At 44.3% G+C, this 20743-nt stretch overlaps 1 protein-coding gene across 2 annotated transcripts in view; it reads right to left on the bottom strand.

Moving 5' to 3' along the window:
• pibf1 (progesterone immunomodulatory binding factor 1) overlaps positions 1-20743 on the bottom strand; it is a 168527-nt gene that overhangs the window by 31253 nt on the left and 116531 nt on the right. For both annotated transcript variants that reach the window (XM_072258795.1, XM_072258796.1), the window contains exons 14-15: positions 19579-19681; positions 2517-2647 (exon numbers count right to left, since the gene is read on the bottom strand). In XM_072258795.1, the coding sequence (XP_072114896.1) occupies positions 2517-2647; positions 19579-19681 (234 nt within the window). The remainder of the gene's footprint in view (positions 1-2516; positions 2648-19578; positions 19682-20743) is intronic.

Here is a 20743-nt window from a genome sequence, read left to right on the forward strand (position 1 = left end):
CTCCCTTTCTCTTCACCATTTACACCTCGGACTTCAACTACTGCACAGAGTCTTGTCATCTTCAGAAGTTTTCAGATGACTCTGCCATAGTTGGATGCATCAGCAAGGGAGATGAGGCTGAGTACAGGGCTACGGTAGGAAACTTTGTCACATGGTGTGAGCAGAATTATCTGCAGCTTAATGTGAAAAAGACTAAGGAGCTGGTGGTAGACCTGAGGAGAGCTAAGGTACCGGTGACCCCTGTTTCCATCCAGAGGGTCAGTGTGGACATGGTGAAGGATTACAAATACTTGGGGATACGAATTGACAATAAACTGGACTGGTCAAAGAACACTGAGGCTGTCTACAAGAAGGGTCAGAGCTGTCTCTATTTCCTGAGGAGACTGAGGTCCTTTACCATCTGCCGGGCGATGCTGAGGATGTTCTACGAGTCTGTGGTGGCCAGTGCTATCATGTTTGCTGTTGTGTGCTGGGGCAGCAGGCTGAGGGTAGCAGACACCAGCAGAATCAACAAACTCATCCGTAAGGCCAGTGATATTGTGGGGATGGAACTGGACTCTCTGACGGTGGTGTCTGAAAAGAGGATGCTGTCTAAGTTGCGTGCCATCTTGGCCAATGTTTCCCATCCACTACATAATGTACTGGGTGGGCACAGGAGTACATTCACCAGAGACTCATTCCACCGAGATGCAGCACAGAGCGTCATAGGAAGTCATTCCTGCCCGTGGCCATCAAACTTTACAACTCCTCCCTTGGAGAGTCAGACACCCTGAGCCAATAGGCTGGTCCTGGACTTATTTCATAATTTACTGGCATAATTTACATATTACTATTTAACTATTTATGGTTCTATTACTATTTATTATTTATGGTGCAACTGTAACGAAAACCAATTTTCCCCTGGATCAATAAAGTATGACTATGACTATGACTAGGTCGTAGTCTTCAAAGAGTAGAGTGTGGGACATGCGTGGTCAGATGCTGGATTTCAGACCAGCAAAGAGTAGGTGAGGAGCTCCCAGGTCAGTGGGTTCCAGAGTCAGAATTCTATGCAGGCAGAAGGAATGAAATCTGATCAGACCTTGTGAATCAATGAAATCACATTTCAAGGTTTAGTGTTCAGGGTCCCATCATTGGCAAGTCCAGAGTTCAAGGCCTGGGTGTTCGGTGACCAGTGTGTCCTGGAATCGACACCAAAGATTGAGGCTGAGAGTTGAATTGGAGGTCTGAAAGTCAAGGCCCGTTGGACACAGCTGAATCTAAAAATTTCTGTGTCTACTGCAGAGGTCAAAGTCTGGAGTTTGTAAGCCCAGGTCTGCTGTAGGCCTGTCCTGGGGTTAAAGGTCTGTTTGTGTGGGTGGGAGGGAGGAATGGACTTGTTTTTCTGTTTTATTTTGTTGTTTGTTGTGTTCTGTGTTGTTTTGCCAAGCATTGTGGGTCTGCAATGTTGGTACCGGAATGTGTGACGACACTTGCAGGCTGTCCCTTAGTAAACCCTTAGGTGTGTCAGTTGTTAACATAGACAAGGCATTTCACTGTATGTTTCAATGCACACATGATAAATAAACTTGAATCTTGCCTTCTACAAAGACTTCGCAATATTTTCACTTCGATCACGATGTACAGCTTTCTTTTCCAAGCCACCATCATTATTGTGGAAATGAAGATCACCTTCCATTCCCCTCATCTCTCAGTCCAATGTCACTATTATTTGCTCTCTGTGGTTTGAGGTCAACCATGCTATCTAGCTATTGTGCCCTAGCCATCTACATTGTTGGTGTAGTGCTGTCTGTGGCTGACAAGATCAATGTGCAAGTGGCTATCTCCTCCGCATAGGTTGCATTTATAAGCTCTGCTAGAGATGTAGCATCCCTTTCTATGGGCCCCATCATTATCATTATCTTTCCTAAAAGTGCAAGATACCACAATACTACATAACAAACAGAAATTTACAAAACTACTTTAGAGGTATAGTTAATAGCTCCAAGTTTATCCAGGTTCCTGATACTGCCTGTAAGGAATTTGTACGTTTCCACGTGACCGTGTGAGTTTCCCCCCACGGCCGTAAGACATATTGGTTGGAACGTTAATTGTTCATTGTAAATTGTCCCGTGATGAGGCCAGGTTTAAATAGGGGGATTGCGAAGCATCATGGCTCATTGGACCAGAAGGGTCTACTCCGCGCTGTATCTCAATAAATAAATTTTAAAAATACAAATTAACGATGTATTCACATGTAGGGCAAAAGGGCCAACATGGCACTCTGGATCTAACTGTCTTAAATAGGTGATGCTTCTAAGAAGCATAATGTGTTCTTAATGTGTTTATTGATTATTGGGGAATGAGAGATGGTTGCGTTTACCTCCGGCTATTGTTCTTTCCCTACATCATCTCCGTTTCTACCCAATCAAAAGCTTCATAATCAGGGAATTCCCCATTTCCTCAGTTCCAGCCTGTTGAATATTTACTCATAGATATTACCTCTTAGTTCTGGTTATGCTAATAATGATATTTACCATATTTCATCCTCTAGTTGTGAAATCTGTTGTTTGTATGTCTGGATCTGAGAGTCTCTCTGGTGGACAGTCTCAATAAGGTAGCTGTATGGCTGCTGAGCTTGACCAAGTAGAGATTTTGCATTTGTAAGCTGGGAAAAGTAAAATGACAGAAAAAAAACATGTTGTTGAGAATTTCCTTTGCTTAAACAATCACTACTACAATCATAAAATTCAACAGCTGCATAAGTGAAGTATTCATTTTTTTCAGGTTCATAGTTTGATGAAAAACATCTGATACTATCTACAAACGTTTGTACATAACATCCTTTTAAATGAATCTTGAATGGAAATGGCAAGTTCAATTTTAAAACTGCAACTTACACAACAAGCATTGTTGATACAATATCAGTTTCCTGTGTCAGCATCAAAAATCATGCCTTGTCAAGTCATCCGTTCTCATGGTTTCTTGGCTGGCAAAGTGCAGATCATGAGAAGGCTTTGCCTCAGACAGGGTGATTGATCTCTGACTACATGATCCAGACATTAAAGGCTCATAAATGAAAACTGTTTAAGATTTTTCAAACAGCAGGGGGATTTCAGCATTTCAATTAACCAGATATTGGATTAATTGAAATAGTGAAATCCTTCTCCTTGTAACCTGGCTAATAAAATCTCATTGCCAGCCCACCTGCTCTTGATGATCCACCATTTCCACTTATCACCACCTCCTCCTTCATTTATTTTAGTTATTAATTTATGGCATGCAGATATTGAATTGAATTGACTTTACTACTTACATCCTTCACATACATGAGGAGTAAAAATCTTTATATTATATCTCCGTCTAAATGTGCAATGAGAAATTTATAGTAATTTATAATAAATAGTATATATAACAGTGTAGTGATGTGCTACACACAGAGCCAGAAATAATGACATGCAGTCTGTAAGTCGTACTCGAGACTCGTTTATTCAAAATTCGTGGCACTGGCTTTTAAGCAGTTCATTTCCAGCCCTCTCCGGGTGGAAAATTACGTCAGAGGTGCATTACAAAAGTCTCTCCCTGCGCGCGGGCTATTTTGTGAGCTGGTTCGCTTGTGTAGAAAGCGGGTCACCACATAACTCCCCCCCAGAACCGGCGATATACCCCCAATGTCCACAGTCTCTGTTTGGGCGGTCTGCCTCTGCGCCGCGGTGCCTGAATCTCGACCGGCTGTGCCAAGTCCACATGGGCCGGTTTGAGTTGGTCCACCGTGAAAACCTCCTCTTTCCCCCCAATGTCCAGAACATACGTGGACCCGTTGTTCCTGATCACCTTGAATGGCCCCTTGTACGGCCGCTGTAGCGGTGCCCGGTGTCCGCCCCGTCGTACGAATACAAACTTACAGTTCTGCAGGTCTTTGGGTACGCAGGTCGGGATCTGTCCATGCTGTGAAGTCGGTACGGGGACCAGGTTGCCGAGCCTTTCGCGTAGTTTGTCCAGGACTGCTGCAGGTTCTTCCTCTTGCCCCCTTGAGGCTGGTATGAACTCTCCTGGGATGACCAGGGGTGTGCCATACACCAGCTCGGCCGACGAGGTGTGCAGATCCTCTTTGGGCGCTGTGCGGATTCCAAGCAGGACCCAGGGAAGCTCATCCACCCAGTTAGGCCCTTTCAGGCAGGCCATGAGAGCCGACTTTAAGTGACGGTGGAAGCGTTCCACTAGTCTGTTCGACTGTGGGTGGCAGGCAGTTGTGTGGTGTAATTGTGTTCCCAACAGGCTGGCCACAGCCGACCACAGGCTGGAGGTGAACTGGGTGCCTCTGTCGGAGGTAGTGTGGGCTGGTATCCTGAAGCGTGCTACCCAGCTTGCAATCAGCACTTGGGCGCAGGAATCGGCGGTGGTGTCATTGAGCGGGACCGCCTCTGGCCATCTCGTGAACCGGTCTACCATAGTTAGGAGGTACTGCGCTCCTTGCGATACTGGCAGGGGCCCCACGATATCCACATGAATGTGGTCGAACCTCCGGCGGGTGGGTTCGAACTGCTGCGGCGGGGCTTTGGTGTACCGCTGCACCTTGGCTGTTTGGCACTGCGTGCACGTTTTGGCCCATTCGCTGACCTGTTTGCGAAGTCCGTGCCACATGAACTTGCTGGAGACCATCCGGACAGTTGTCCTGATAAATGGGTGGGCCAAGCCGTGTATGGAGTTGAAAACTCGCCGCTGCCAGGCTGCCGGGACGATGGGGCGAGGTTGGCTGGTAGCCACGTCACACAGGAGGGCCCTTTCACCTGGGCCTACGAGGAAGTCTTGCAGCTGCAAACCCGAGACTGCGGTCCTGTAGCTGGGCATCTCGACGCCTGCCTGCTGCGCCTCCGCCAGTGCTGCATAGTCCACACCCTGGGACAGGGCCTGGATAGCTGGTCTGAAGAGTGCGTCCGCCACGATGTTGTCCTTTCCCGAGACATGCTGGATGTCCGTCATGTACTCGGAGATGTAGGACAGATGTCGCTGCTGGCAGGCCCACCGGGGATCGGACACCTTCGTGAATGCGAAGGTCAACGGTTTGTGGTCCGTGAATGCGGTGAACGGCCTGCCTTCTAAGAAGTACTTGAAATGCTGGATTGCCAGATATAGTGCCAACAGCTCCTGGTTGAAGGCACTGTACTTGAGTTTGGGTGGTCGTAGGTGCCTGCTGAAGAATGCCAGGGGTTGCCAGCGCCCCTCAATGAGTTGCTCCAGCACCCCACCGACTGCTGTGTTGGATGCGTCCACTGTGAGGGCGGTTGGAACGTCCGTTCTGGGGTGCACCAGTATCGCGGCGTCTGCCAAGGCTTCCTTGGCTTTAACGAAAGCGGCTGCGGCCTCTTCGTCCCAGGTAATGTCCTTGCCTTTACTCGACATCAGGGTGAACAAAGGGTGCATGATACGGGCTGCTGAGGGGAGGAAGCGGTGGTAGAAGTTCACCATACCAATGAACTCCTGCAGGCCTTTGACTGTGTTGGGCCGGGCGAAGTGGCGGATCGCATCTACCTTGGTGGGCAGAGGTGTTGCCCCGTCTTTGGTAATCCTGTGGCCCAGGAAGTCGATGGTGTCGAGTCCGAACTGACATTTGGCCGGGTTGATTATGAGGCCGAAATCACTCAGGCGGGAGTAGAGCTGGCAGAGGTGGGACAGATGCTCCAGATGACTACTGCTGGCTATGAGGATGTCGTCCAAATAGATGAATGCAAAGTCCAGGTCGCGTCCCACCGCATCCATTAGTTGCTGGAACATCTGTGCGGCATTCTTCAGGCCGAACGGCATTCGGAGGAATTTGAACAGGCCGAACAGGGTGATGAGTGCTGTTTTGGGGATGTCTTCAGGGTGTACCGGGATTTGATGGTACCCCCGGACGAGGTCTACTTTGGAAAAGATGCTTGCCCCATGCAGGTTTGCTGCAAAGTCCTGTATGTGCAGCACGGGGTAGCGGTCTGGAGTTGTAGCCTCATTCAGTCTGCGGTAGTCGCCGCATGGTCTCCAGCGCTTCTGCGGTGCCAGAACCGATGGAAAGTCCGCCAGGATTCTGGTGAATTCGTTGTCAGACAGCGTGATGGAGTCCAGGTGTGGGGTTGGCAACTTGGCTTCACCCAGGGAGAACGTCTGGAAAGTCTTGTCATGGACCAGTCTTTTCCCTTGCAAGTCGACCAGCAGGCTGTGGGCTCGCAAGAAGTCCGCCCCCAGGAGTGGTTGGACCACGGCAGCCAGAGTGAAGTCCCACGAGAAACGGCTGGCGCCAAACTGTAGCTGCACTATGCGGGTGCTGTAGGTCTGAATCGTGCTGCCGTTTGCGGCCCTCAAGGTGGGTCCCATCTCCCTGTTGCGGGTGTCATACCCCGTCGGGGGTAAGACACTGATCTCTGCTCCGGCGTCGACCAAGAAGCGACATCCCAACTGTTTGTCCCAGACGTAAAGGAGGCTGTCCTGGTGGCCAGCCGCCGCAGCCATTAGCAGCGGCTGGCCCTGGCGTTTCCCGGGAATTTGCAGGGCGGGCAACAACGGCGGGCTTCTGTGCCCCACCGCTGGTGGTAGAAACACCACTGTTCATCGGCCTCTTCACTCCTGCCTCTGGGTTGTGTGCGCTCCATTGCCAGCCCTGGTCTGGCCTGCTGTTGGGCACGTGGCTTGTTAATCTGTCCGTCGGACACCCCGCTCTCCCTCTTGGCTTTCCACAGCACGCCTGCCCAGGCCGCCACCTTCTGGGGGTCATTGAAATCTGCGTCGGCCAGCAGCAGATGTATGTCCTCAGGCAGTTGTTCTAGGAATGCCTGCTCAAACATGAGGCAGGGCTTGTGTCCTTCAGCCAGGACCAGCATCTCATTCATTAATACTGACGGCGACCTGTCTCCCAAACTGTCCAGGTTCAGCAAGTGGGCACCTCGCTCACACCGTGAGAGGCCAAAGGTCTCTAAGTGCAGCGCTTTGAATGCTGCATATTTGCCTTCTTCAGGGGGTGACTGTATGAAATCCCCAACCCGTGTGGCTGTCTCCTGGTCAAGGGAGCTCACCACGTAATAGTAACATGTGGAATCCGAAGATATCTGCCGAATCTGGAACTGGGCTTCTGCTTGGTCAAACCACACGCGTGGTTGCAGCGTCCAGAAAGTTGGCAGTTTTAGCGAAACTGCGTGAACAGATGAAGAGTCGATGATTTTTGGTCCAAATCCCGTTTGGACAATCAGGGTCACCAATGTAGCGATGTGCTACACACAGAGCTAGAAATAACGACACGCAGTCTGTAAGTCACACTTGAAACTCGTTTATTCAAACTTCGCAGCACTGGCTTTTAAGCAGTTCCTTTACAGCCCTCTCTGGGCGGAAATGACATCAGAGGTGCATTACAAAAGTCTCTCCCCGCGCGCGGGCTATTTTGTGAACCGGCTTGCTTGTGTAGAAAGTGGGTCGCCACAACAGGACAATCAATATTGCATAGAAATATGATTGTATCAGCGTGAATTAATCAGTCTGATGGCCTGGTGACAGAAGCTGTCCAAGATCCAGTTGGTCCCGGCTTTTATGCTGCGGTACTGTTTCCCGGATGGTAATAGCTGGAACAGTTTGTGGTTGTGGTGACTTGGATCACCAATGATCCCTCGAGCCCTTTTTACTCACTTGTCTCTGTAAATAGTGGGAAGGTCACATCTACAGATGTGCTGGGTTGTCCAAACCACTCTCTGCAAAGTCCTGCAATTGAGGGAAGTACAGTTTCCATACCAGGCAGTGTTGCAGCTAGTCAGGATGCTCTCAATTGTGCCCCTCTGGAAAGTCCTTAGGATTTGGGGACCCATAGCAAACTTCTTCAGTCATCTGAGGTGAAAGAGGCATTCCTGTACTATTTTTACCACAAGCTCATATGTACAGACCACATAAGAACCTCGGTGATGTGTATGCCAAGGAACTTAAAGCTGTTCACCCTCTCAACTCCAGGTCCATCGATGTCAATAGGGGTTAGCCTGTCTCCGATCCTCCTGTAGTCCACAACCAACTCAACTCCTTTGATTTTGCAACATTGAGGGAGAGCTTGCTTTCTTTTTACCAATGTGTCAGGGTGATAACATCTCTGTAGGCTGCCTCGTTATTATTTGAGATTAGGCCAATCAATGTAGTATCATCAGCAAATTGAATTAGCAGATTGGAGCTGCGGGTGGAGACACAGTCATGGGTTTACAGAGAGTAATGGATGGGGCTTAGAACACAGCCCTTGGGGGATACTGTGTTGAGGGTCAGAGGGGCAGAGGTGAGAGAGCCCACTCTTACCACCTGCCGGCACTCTAACAGGAAGTCCAGGATCCAGCTGCACAAGGCAGGGTGAAGGCTGAGATATCAGAGCTTCTTGTCAAGCCTATAGGGAAGTATGATGTTGAATGCTAAACTGTAGTCCAAGAACAGCATTATCGCATAAGCATCCTTCTTCTCCAGATGTGTAAGGACGCTGTGTAGAGCTGTGGCTATTGTGATGTCTGTCGATCGGTTGGATTGGTAGGCAAATTGTGGGGGGTCCAGTCTGAGTGGTAGCATACTGTAGGTGTAGTCCTTGACCAGCCTCTCAAAGTATGCCAGTCGTTCAGACATGTTATCTTGTTTTTTTTTTTTTTTTAGGTACAGGGACAATGGTGGATGTTTTGAAGCAGGAGGGCACTCTACACTGGGAGAGGGAGATATTAAAATACACCTTCTGTAAACACACCTGCCAGTTGTGCTGTGCACATCCTGAGTACCCATCCTGGGATGCCATCCGGTCTTGCAGCCTTGCGACTGTCCACTCATTGGAAACACCTTCATACTTCAGCATAGATATGATAGACTGACTCTTCTGAATATTGGGAAGACAGCATTTACCCACAAAGTGCTGCCTTTTCTACACTGGGAACCCCTGCTTACGCAATCAATGGGAGGCTCATTTATTACACCGCCGCTACCTCAGAAGCAGCGCCAGAGGCGAGGGGGAAGGGTCCTGGTGAGGTTGAGACGGTGTGCTAACCAGCCGCCGCTCCCTAGCATACTTCTGGCTAACGTCAGTCCCTGGACAATAAGCTGTGAGGACTGAGAGCCAGAATCTCCTATCAGCTGGAAACAAAGGGATATAACGTTTTGTGCTTTGTGGAGATCTGGCTGATGAAGGAGATATCAAAACATGCCATTGAGTCCTTTGGGTTCTCCCTGTTCTGGGCAGACAGGTCTACTAAAAACCTCTCTGGGAAGAGTAAAGGAGGTGGGGTATGCTTCATGGTCAACAATGCTTGGTGCAACCCCTAGAATGTGCATGCCCTTAAATTCTTTTGTTCCCCGGATTTGGAGTACCTTGTGCTGCTGTGTAGATCCTTCTGGCTGCCTAGGGAGTTCACGGCCGTTATTATCACAGCAGTGTACATTCCATGGCAGGCTGATACAAACCTGACTCTCAAGGAACTGTATGAGACTGTCAGCACCCTGGAGACTGTACACCCAGAGGCTGTCTTCATCGTCATTGAAGACTCTAAGAGTGTCGCTGTCTAAAGTCTCTCCAAAGTTTTGTCAACACATCTAGGTGATAGGGAGATAGCATACTCAAACACTGTTACTCTCCCTTCCGCAACGCTTACAAAGCTCTCCTTTACTGGCCATTTGGTAAGTCAGATCACTCCTCCATCTTGCTTCTGCCAATGTACAGGCAGAGCTGAAACAAGAGGCAGCCACTGATAAAGCCGTTCACTGCTGGTCCAACCAATCAGTCTCCATGCTACAGCACTGCTTTGATGATGTCAATTGCAATGTCTTTTGTGATGAGGATGTCTCCGAGTTCACGGATGGGGTCATAAGCTTCATCTGGAAGTGCACGAGGATGTTGTCCCCCAGAAATCAGTCAGGGTCTATCCAAACCAGAAACCCCGGATCAGCAGTTCTGTGCGTCGTGCTGCACTTATTATGCGAGATACAGCTTACATTGCCAGTAATCAGCAGGAGCTCAAGAAATGTAGCTACGATCTGCGCAAAGTCAACAAGGCAGCAAAACGACAATACAGGAACAAGATCCACACACAACTCATCACCAACTATACACGCAGCTTATGGCAAAGTCTGCACACCATTGCAGACTTCAAAGCTAAGCGCTAGTGCTGGTAACATCGCTGCCTCTCTCCCAGGTGAGCTAAACCTTTTTTTTAAACACTCGGTTCAATATTGCCAACACTCAGCAACCTGCGCGTTGGTCACCTCTGGTGTTGCTGGCAAGGCTGCATTTGTTACCCATATCTAATTACATTTGAACTAGTGATCTCACTAACCCATTTTAGAGGACTGTTTAAGCTCTGGATATGGAGTCATTTGGGTAAAGATAGCAGACTCCCTTCCTTAAAGGATAGTAGTGAAGTTCATGGATTCCTGATAGCAGCTTTTAGTTTCTGAATTGTTTTAAATTAGTCATAGTTTATTGATCCCAAGGGAAATTGATTTTCGTTACAGTTGCCCCAAGCAAGAATAGAGTATAAATTAGTTATACTCTATATTAGTTATAGTTAACTTAACTAATAAAATTAGTTAACTTAATGCAAATTCACTGTATTTAATGATAGGAACTGTACTTATATCCTCATTGCACTGATCCATGAAAGCAATCACTGTTCAACTGTATCCTGAACATATTTCTTCACCTCTTGGCTGCAAAAGCAAAGAGTTTCACACACTGAAAAATCAAAATGGGAAGCTAGTCTATGATACACAGCTGAAGCATCCCTTGATTAAATGAAGATCAAAAACTACTGCAGCTGCAGAAATTCTGAAATAAAAATAAAAATGCTGGAAAGATTCAGCAGACTGGAGAGCATCTGTGGAAAGGAAAATAATTAATATTTCCCTTGATACAGTTTCACAATTGGAGAAAGACATTGGGTCAAGAGATCAGTATACGGCGACTTCTGATCGAAAATCTTAACCACTCCATAAAATGTTCTGATGCTGATAGTATGCAATGTGCATCTGGTTATTTATTTTAATGACATTTGTTGGACTGAAATATACGAAAAAGTAGAGAGAGAAAAAAAACTTATTTGCTGTACACCTTTTGGGAGGCTAGTAATTTTCTATAAGGTTTATAGACAGCTGTTTGTTTCAACTTTTAAATAATGACCAGTTTCCAATGAGGAAGTATAAGAGCAAACTGTTATATAAGATCTTGGAAACACGGCATATTCATATAGGAAATTTTCTTTCTATTTGAAAAAGTTACAATAGATTTAGGTAAGTTTCCTTCTAGTATGTGCTATTGATTAAAAACATTCCACAGTTCAATACTTTGACATAGATAGTTAATTACATCCTGGTACACCCATAAATTTGTGTCCCAAAAGCAAAAGGTCCTAAAAATGGCAAATTTCTAGTGCTTTGGTTTTATAGCGTTTCTGCTGTGGACAGTTGTTCTTCCTGTGGTATGACATTGCTGACGACAATGATTTTTCTGCATGCCTTTCTGGAGTACACAAGCTCCTTCCACATCACCTTGGATAATGATTAAATAGGATTTGGTATTCATGTCCTTTTAATTTAGTGTGCTGGTTCAGAATGACTGAGATCACTTGAAAGGAAAGGCTCCTTTAAAACTGTTAGTGTTAGCTTAAACTTGAGTTAATTTCTTTACTTATGCTCCACGTAAAACAGCGTGAGGTTTTGGATTTGTAACAGGACATCAATACCTCACTTGAAAATAAATAGTTTGAGTTGTTAGATGTTCAGAATAATGCAACACTGTTGATTCTTCTCAGCAGTATAACATAGTAATGATCAGATTTACCTAAGGGCTTTAAAAATGAAACAAAACTCAAAATTATAACACATTCACACAGCTCGATCGCCAATCTCCGCTAATTATGTGTTGTTTGCATTAACAACCAACCTAAGGATTTGCTGCGGGCAGCCCGCAAGTGTCACCATATATTCCAGCACCAACATAGCATGACAAAGCTTGGCAGAACAACACAGAACACAACAAGCGATAAAACAACAAAACCAAAACAAGCCCCTTTCTGCCTCCTCAGCCCCACCCCCACCACACACACACACACACACACACAGGAACTGTCTTCTAATCCAGGACAGGTTTGTTCTCCAAGCTTCAGCCATCAGGCTTTGAGTTCCGGACTTCCAATTGATCTTTGGGCTTCGACCTGTGCTACTGATCCCTGGGCTAACGGATGATGGGACCTCAAACTCCAGCCACTCGCCGGCCCTCATGTCTCCTGCTTACATGGATATCTGATCCGAGGACTCACCAACCTGTGAATGCCCAACATTCACAGACGTCCTCAGTTACCCATCCATGTTACTAGCCTTGGAGCCTGATGCAGATATTTGGCCTGCAGAAGCCATTCATCACTCCTACACATTGCTGGATTTGAACGCAGATCTCAGAGCACAGACCACCTCTAACACCACCACACCCCTATCCCTAAATCCTAATCTGACTTCTAACTCCTCTCTCTGTCCCCAAAACCATAATGAAAAAAAAACCAACTAAGTCTGAGCCAAGGTCTCAATGGTGCCATCTTGAAGAGAACTCGGTCAGTAATCAGCGCCATCTTGAAGGGAACTAGGTCAGTAGGTTAGTCTCTGGTCTACACTAATTCCTCATGTCTTTGGATAACTTACATATTTAGAGAAATGTTTTTCTTTCTGGAACTTAAGGTTCACTCAGGTAAGGACTGTTGATATTTGGCCACTTTTGAAAAAGCATCCTGAAGCCAAGGATGTTGAAAGAAATAGGTGATACATGAGACGTCTTAAGGAGAAATGTCAAGAGATAATAACACAGATTTAATATAAGATGAGGTGGATGCCATGTTTGAAAAAAGAAACTCTGTAAAAATAAAACAAACTGAGGAATTTAGATAAAAGTTGCTGGTGAACGCAGCAGACCAGGCAGCATCTCTAGGAAGAGGTACAGTCGACGTTTCAGGCCGAGACCCTTCGTCAGGACTAACTGAAGGAAGAGCTAGTAAGAGATTTGAAAGTGGGAGGGGGAGGGGGGAGATCCAAAATGATAGAAGACAAGAGGGGGAGGGATGGAGCCAAGAGCTGGACAGGTGATTGGCAAAGGGGATATGACAGGATCATGGGACAGGAGGTAGCCTCCAACCTGATGGCATGAACATCGACTTCTCTAACTTCCGCTAATGCCCCACCTCCCCCTCGTATCCCATCCATTATTTATTTTTATACACACATTCTTTCTCTCACTCTCCTTTTTCTCCCTCTGTCGCTCTGACTATACCCCTCCCCCTTTTCCTTCTCCTTGGGCCTCCTGTCCCATGATCCTCTCATATCCCTTTTGCCTATCACCTGTCCAGCTCTTGGCTCCATCCCTCCCCCTCCTGTCTTCTATCATTTTGGATCTCCCCCTCCCCCTCCCACTTTCAAATCTCTTACTAGCTCTTCCTTCAGTTAGTCCTGACGAAGGGTCTCGGCCTGAAACGTCGACTGTACCTCTTCCTAGAGATGCTGCCTAGCCTGCTGCGTTCACCAGCAACTTTTATGTGTGTTGCTTGAATTTCCAGCATCTGCAGAATTCCTGTTGTTTGAGGAATTTAGTAAGTGTTCCATAGAAAATTTCTCAACATACAAGTTTGCAAATACCTTTCCAGTGCATGAGTATAAATGCTCCCGATGTTTCCTGATTAAATTTAGTTATATTGTTTCCTTTTCGTCACAGAAATATATCTGGCAAACATACAGATACAAAGCAAACAATATTACTTTAGGCCAAGATTTCAAAATGGAGTTGTATTTTAATGCCGGTGCTGGAGAATGGAAATGTTTATCTTGTAATTTTTGAAACTACGAGTATTATAAATAGAAAAAAAAGTATTTTCTGTTCTATTTATATTTTGGTATTACAATCTGCTGTCCTACTTTTATCATAATTGATTTTAAACCTGTAATGCAGAAAACAGCAAACTAAATTTTGAAAGTTATTAAGAACTATCTACAAAAGGCATATTTGTTTAAATTTGTTTTTGGCTAGTTGACAGAAGTGACATGATACTAACAGAACCAGTTTTTCTTCATCTGGGTAACAAGAGATTATTCAGCTGACAGGCTGTCCAGAGTTTGGCTTTCTAAATACAACGATAAATCCTCACAAGAATAATAAAAAATGAACTGACAGCATAAAAATACCAGGTGATACAGGAATTGAGATTAATCACCTGCATGATCTAGTTAGAATAACATTGCAAGTGGCCAGAACAATGAAAGGTGAAATAGTGATGTACGTTTCTACAGTGCATAGAACATACAATTAAAAATCTATGTATTGCTATAGCTAAGAAAGAAAACATTGTTGAATATGTTTTGTTTGGCAGTTGCTGTTTTACCGTTTGTGCTTGTTCTTGTAACTCTTGTGCCACAGTTTGTATTTACCAAAAACCAGGTCACTTCATATTCCTTGTAGCACACTTTCACTTAACTTTTAGCTCGTTTTGCAGCTTCATTTCAAAAAGTCAAACACTAAAATTTTCACTAAGAAGTAATTAGCTTTAACCCATGAAAATAGTAATATGACATGCAGAAGAATTTTCTTAATGTGATTTTTCAGATCATTGAATACTAACAGTACAACATATTACTGAAGAGTAACACACACACAAAATGCTGGAGGACCTCAGAAGGTCAGGTAGCATCTACAGACAGGAATACGGAGCTGACATTTCAGGCCGAGACCCTTCATCAGAACTGAAAAGGAAGGGGGCAGAAGAGTTCCAGGACATCAAATCACACTTAATGCTCATTAAAAAGAAATGCCTACTCCAGTTGCACTGCACACTAGAGCATTTAAAAAAATCACTGAATCATACGTTCTGAAAATTAAACTATTTGGCCCATCAAGCATGTGCTGTCCATTTGAAAGCTATTCCGTTTGTTCCACTCTCTGGCTCTTTCCTTGTAGATCTACATTTTTTTCCTTTTGAATACATATCATTCTACTTTTTCAAAGTTAACTTTTGAATTGGTTCCCACCAGACAATGAATTCTACATCACAATATAGGTGCCCCCCGCTTTTCGGATGTTCGCTTTACGAAACCTCACTGTTACGAAAGACCTACATTAGTACCCTGTTTTCGCTTTCAGAAGGTGTTTTCACTGTTACAAAAAGAAAAGCAGTGCGCAATAAAAGGCAACGCGCGCCCTGAGCAGCCGCTCTTCCCCGGAATCTCGCCAGCATTGCTTTAACACAAGCCTGTGAGCAGCCGTTTGCAACATGAGTTCTAAGGTATCGGAAAAGCCTGAAAAGCTCGCAAGGGTGTTATACTTAGTGTAAAAGTAGACATAATTAAGCGTTTCGATCATGGTGAACAAATTAAGGACTAAGTGAGTTTGGCTTGTGGAAGCTGATGAACCTGATGTTGAAGAGGTTTTGGCATACCATGACCAAGAACTGACGGATGAAGAGCCGATGCAATTGGAAGAAAAAAGGATAACAATTGAAACTGAATGAATAATGATAAAGTACGACTTTAATTTTGAAAGGGTACGTCAGTTTAGGAGAAATTTGCAGGATGGTTTGAGTCCTTACAAAGAACTGTGTGATAGAAAAATGCTTGAGGCTCAGCAGTCAAGCAAGCCTTCTAAATCAGCCACAGTAGAAGACGAACCTCGATCTTCGACATTCAGGCGGGCAGAGATAGAAGAAAATGAGCTGCCTGCTCTAATGGAAACAGACGATGATGAGATGACACCCCAGTGTCCCACCACCCCAACCCCCAGGCCACGGACAGATACCGATTCGCGGAGAATGCAACGGTAGCCGGGAGGCACACAGCACATCTTTAAGAAAAAAGCCGAAATAAACATGCTAATTAATTAGGTGCCGCCGACACGTAATTGTTGGCCCAGATTAGAGACGACGCAATCCGAAATCGGCACTGATCTGGGCCGACAATTACGTGCCGGGCGGCACCTAATTAATTAGCTTGTTTATTTCGCCTTTTTTCTTAAAGATGTGCTGTGTGCCTCCCGGCTACCGCTGCATTCCTGCATGCTTCGCGGCAATGTATCGCTGGGCGGCCTGGAGGGTGGGGGCCACTGCACCATCCCAACCTGCGACGATTCAGTCTAACGCACCTTCATCTGTGTGCTCGGCAAGCTATCTTTCCGATTCCCATAAGTGATACTACACTGTACATACGTTATTTCTACTTTATATCGGCTGTATATTTTTATGTGTTATTTGGTATGATTTGGCAGCTTCATAGCTTAAAGGTTACTGTAGAACACTTGCATGAGATTTTCGCTACGGAGAACAGTTCAGTAATGATTGTGGAAAAGTATTTCTACTTTATATAGGCTGTATATTTATCATATCATTCTTGCTTTTACTATATGTTACTGTTATTTTAGGTTTTATGTGTTATTTGGCATGATTTGGTAGGTTATTTTTGGGTCTGCGAACGTTCACAAAATTTTCCCATATAAATAAATGGTAATTGCTTCTTCGCTTTACGACATTTTGGCTTACGAACCATTTCACAGGAACGTTCTACCTTCGGAGGGTGGGGGAAACCTGTATCTCTTTAAAAATTTATCTTCTCTTTACTCAGGCTCTTGTGCCAACTACCTAAAGCATCACATTCAATGACCTTTGCCAAATAAGTAGAGCACTGTTTAAAACTATATGTTGTTTTATTCCAGTTCACTTTGTTGAAAAATATTAAGAAAAATTGTTGACTTCGAGCTATTTCATTCTAATATTTTTTTTACTTGTGGACTCATCCACGGCAAAAATTATTTACAAATAAATATTTAACTATGAATCAAATGTCTTCGTCAACACTTTCCCCATTGTGGTGGTCATTATCACTGTAACTGGTAAATTCCTAAAGAGTCAATCATGGAATCTTCAATTAATCAATTAGTTAATGAGGTAATTATCCAGATCGATCTCTTTATCTTTGCCATTTTTCTTCATTTGTAGCATTATAAACACAAAAGACACAAATGAGCTGGTGGAACTCAGCAGGTCAAGTAATGTTTAAAATGGACAGTTAATGCTTCAGGTCAAGACCCTTCATCAGGGCTGGAAAGAAAGAAGGGAGATGGCCAGTATAAAAAGACAGGGATAAGAAGTGGAGCATGAGCTAGTTGGTGATAAGTCAATCCAGGTGAGAGAGCCGACAGACAGATAAGGGAGAAAAGAGAGTGGGAAAGGTGTAAGAAGCTAGGATGTGATAGGTTGAAGTGAAAAAGGTCTTAAAAAGATGGAATTTGAGAGGAGAAGATAGTGCATCATGTAATAAAGGTGTATAAGATGATGAGAGGCATTGATTGTGTGGATAGTCAGAGGCTTTTTCCCAGGGCTGAAATACTTGACACAAGAGGACACAAGTTTAAGGTGCTGGGGAGCAGGTACAGAGGAGATGTCAGGGGTAAGTTTTTTTACACAGAGAGTGGTGAGTGCATGGAATGGACTGCCGGCAACAGTAGTGGAGGTGGATATGATAAGGTCTTTTATGAGACTTTTGGATAGGTACATGGAGTTTAGAAAAATAGAGGGCCATGGGTAAGCCTAGTAATTTCTAAGATAGGGACATGTTCGGCACAACTTTGTGGGCCGAAGGGCCTGTGTTGTGCTGTAGGTTTTCTATGTTTCTAAAGGGAAGAAAATGGGACTAATGTGTAGGTGATCGGAATACAGTAGGAGAAGGGGAAAGAGGGTGATACAGGCCAATGAGATCAGGAAAAAAAAAAACTACTGGAAGTAGAGAAATCAATGTTTATGCCAGCAGGTTGGAAACTACCATTGTGGAGTATGAGGTGCCAATCTGCATCTAGCCTCAACTTGGCAATGAAGGCTGAAAACAAACACTTCAGTGTGGGAATGGGAAGTGGATTTAGAATGGCTGACTACCAGGAGATCCTGGCTGGTACAACAGACAGAGTGAAGGAGCTCAATGAGTGGTTCCCCCATTGAGACCATCCATAAATAGCTTCCTGAGACCATACAAGAACATGCATAAATAGCTTCCTGGGAACCATATTTGGAGTAACAAGGAGCATCACCGACCATGAATTTAGACAACAGCACTGCTTATTTAAATTGTTCTTTACGGCAGCCTATTTGGGAAATCAGCTTTTAATTTCTTCAACAAGCAATCTTGAACCTGTGGACTCCAAAAATTTGCTTTGCTTCTGATGTGAGATGATGATGGATTGAATAGCTTGAAGAAGATTAGCCTTATTTGTCACACATACATCAAAAGACACAGTGAAATGTGTTGTTTGCATCAATTCCAATGATGAGGGTAGATGCTGGAAATATGTTTCTCTTGTCTGGAGTCTCTACAACTAAAAGTTACAGCCCCAGAAGGAGGGTTGATCATTACAGACAGAGATGAGAAGGAATTGTTTCATCCTGGAAGAGGAGGAGAATCTCTGGAAATCTTTATATAAGATGGCCCAGGAGGTTCAATTGCTGAGCACATTCAAAACAGTATAAATGGGTTTTTGTTTATTAAAGGAATCAAGGGATAAGGGGTTAATACAGAAAAGTAGTATTGAGGTAAAATATCTGGTACGATCATAGCAAAAGGCCAAAGAGATGAATGGCCTTACGAAGCACAGCAGAAGAGGTCTAGGAAGAGTGACAGTAATGATGGGATGATCAATTCCAAACAGTGTGTGAAAGTGTGTGCCTGTGTTTGAGGGCGGGGTACAAATCCATTAAAGACAAGAAAGCATATTACTAAGAAGGGGTCCTTATCCAAAACTGAGCTTGATAACAGAAATAAAATTAGAGGACACTAGAAACACTCAGAAAGCCAGACAACATCTGCAGAAAGTGAGCAAAGAATGGTCTTCCACTGAAGATATTAACCATTTCAAATGAGGACTAAGTATTGGGCTTGAATTTCCATGAGACCAAGGATTCAAATGGACAATTTGTTCACTGGAAGATATCAATATGCAGCTTTGGTTTTGAATGAATATGGTTTCTAGCTTTTAAAGCTTTCTTTAACAGTAACTTGATAAATGATTAGTATTGCATCACAAAGTTATTTTTGGAAATTAACATAACTTTTCCTGTTCTACTTTAATTGTTAAAAAGATTCTTCTGCATGTTTCTGGAACATGGTAACTAGCTACTCATGTAGCAAGATAGTAACACAAAGCCACTATTTTAGTCCCATCTAGTGAATGGCTTTAAACTAATTATTGAGGGTAGCACAAACAGATAAGAGCCTAGAACTGGAAACATCCCACAGCAGTGTTTCCTGGTTAAATAATCATTCACCTGATTCCTCAAATTGCTAATCCATTGTCAATTATAATCATGTATTCATTACATCAATTATATAATATGCCAACACCTGAAAGGCATGACTTAAGTTCACTGATTTAAGTCAAATAATATGTTAGACAAGTTCCCAGGCAGGAATAAAATTATTCACCGAACCAAGTGGACCAAAGACTTCCTTAACTAGGTGGGGCTCAACCCTTTCAATGTATATCCCCTAAAATCTGCTGAGGTAGTGAATAGCAACTTATCGCTAATCAGTTCATAGTGTAACCGGCAACAGAATCAAATAAAAAAATACCTCTTGACTTAATTCGTCAGCATGGAGCTTGTGACGTTCAAGATCTTTACGAAGTAGTGAATTTTGTTTTTCTATCTGTAACAATCTCCTTGCAAGATGAACACTGAAAGAAAGAAAGAAACTGGCAATTAATGGTTTCACAGCTCTTCTGTCCCTATAAAGTTGTTAAGTTCCACAGAGGTTTATACTTCCAAAAGCAAAGTACAGAAAGGCTTATCTTTTATAATTGAAAGATCAAGAATGTACATGGTTTCCCCCGTGACAAATAAGATTGCATGTATATAATTGAATTGTTTGGGAAATCATCAGCCCTAGAAGCATCATCAGCATACTAAAAAGCCTGTATCTGTACATTACAATCAGGTTCTCCCAATGCCCTTGGAGGTGCGTTTTGTTATTTTTTGTCTAGATCTGGGCATCACTGGCCCCTCCTAAACAAGAAGATGGTTGTCAGCCACCTTCATGGAATACTGCACACTTGCTGATGAAGCTCCCCTCATAGAGGATTCAGTCATGGTGCCAAAGAAAATGGGAAGAGTATCAATCGAATTACTGCTTTGTCCTGAATCATATTGAGATTTGTTGATAAATCTATGCAGGTGGAGAGTATTTCACCACGAGGCATTCTTGATTTTTATTATAACACAAGATGAACTGTAAGATTTGAACTAAGTGTATCTGATCATAATTATTACACAGGTTTAGCTTGAATCACGTTGATACAGGCTAATTAATTTTGTGTTCCTCCAACACAAAATGCTGGAGGAACTAAGAAGGTCAGGCAGCATCTATGGAGGGGAATAAACAGTCAATGTTTCAGGCCAAGACCCTTCATCACAATTGGAAAGGAAGGGGGATGAAGCTAGAATAAGGTGGTGGTGGGGGGGGGGGGGGATGAAGTAATAAGCTGGGAGGTGATAGGTGAAATACTTAAAGGTCTGAAAAAGGAATCTGATGTGAAAGGAGACTGAACCATGAGAGAAAGAGAGGGAGAAAGGGCACCGGGGGAGGTTATAGGCAGTGAGGAAAAGAGGCCTGAGAGGGGGCCAGAGTGGGGAATTGAAGAAGAGGGAAGGAGGAGGGGGAAATAATTACCGGAAGTTGAAGGTTACCCAGATTAAATATGAGCTATTGCTCTCCAATCCACCGTGGCAGCGGAGAAATG

The sequence above is a fragment of the Mobula birostris genome, chromosome 5 (assembly GCF_030028105.1).
Source record: "Mobula birostris isolate sMobBir1 chromosome 5, sMobBir1.hap1, whole genome shotgun sequence".
In the NCBI taxonomy this organism is placed as follows: domain Eukaryota; kingdom Metazoa; phylum Chordata; class Chondrichthyes; order Myliobatiformes; family Myliobatidae; genus Mobula; species Mobula birostris.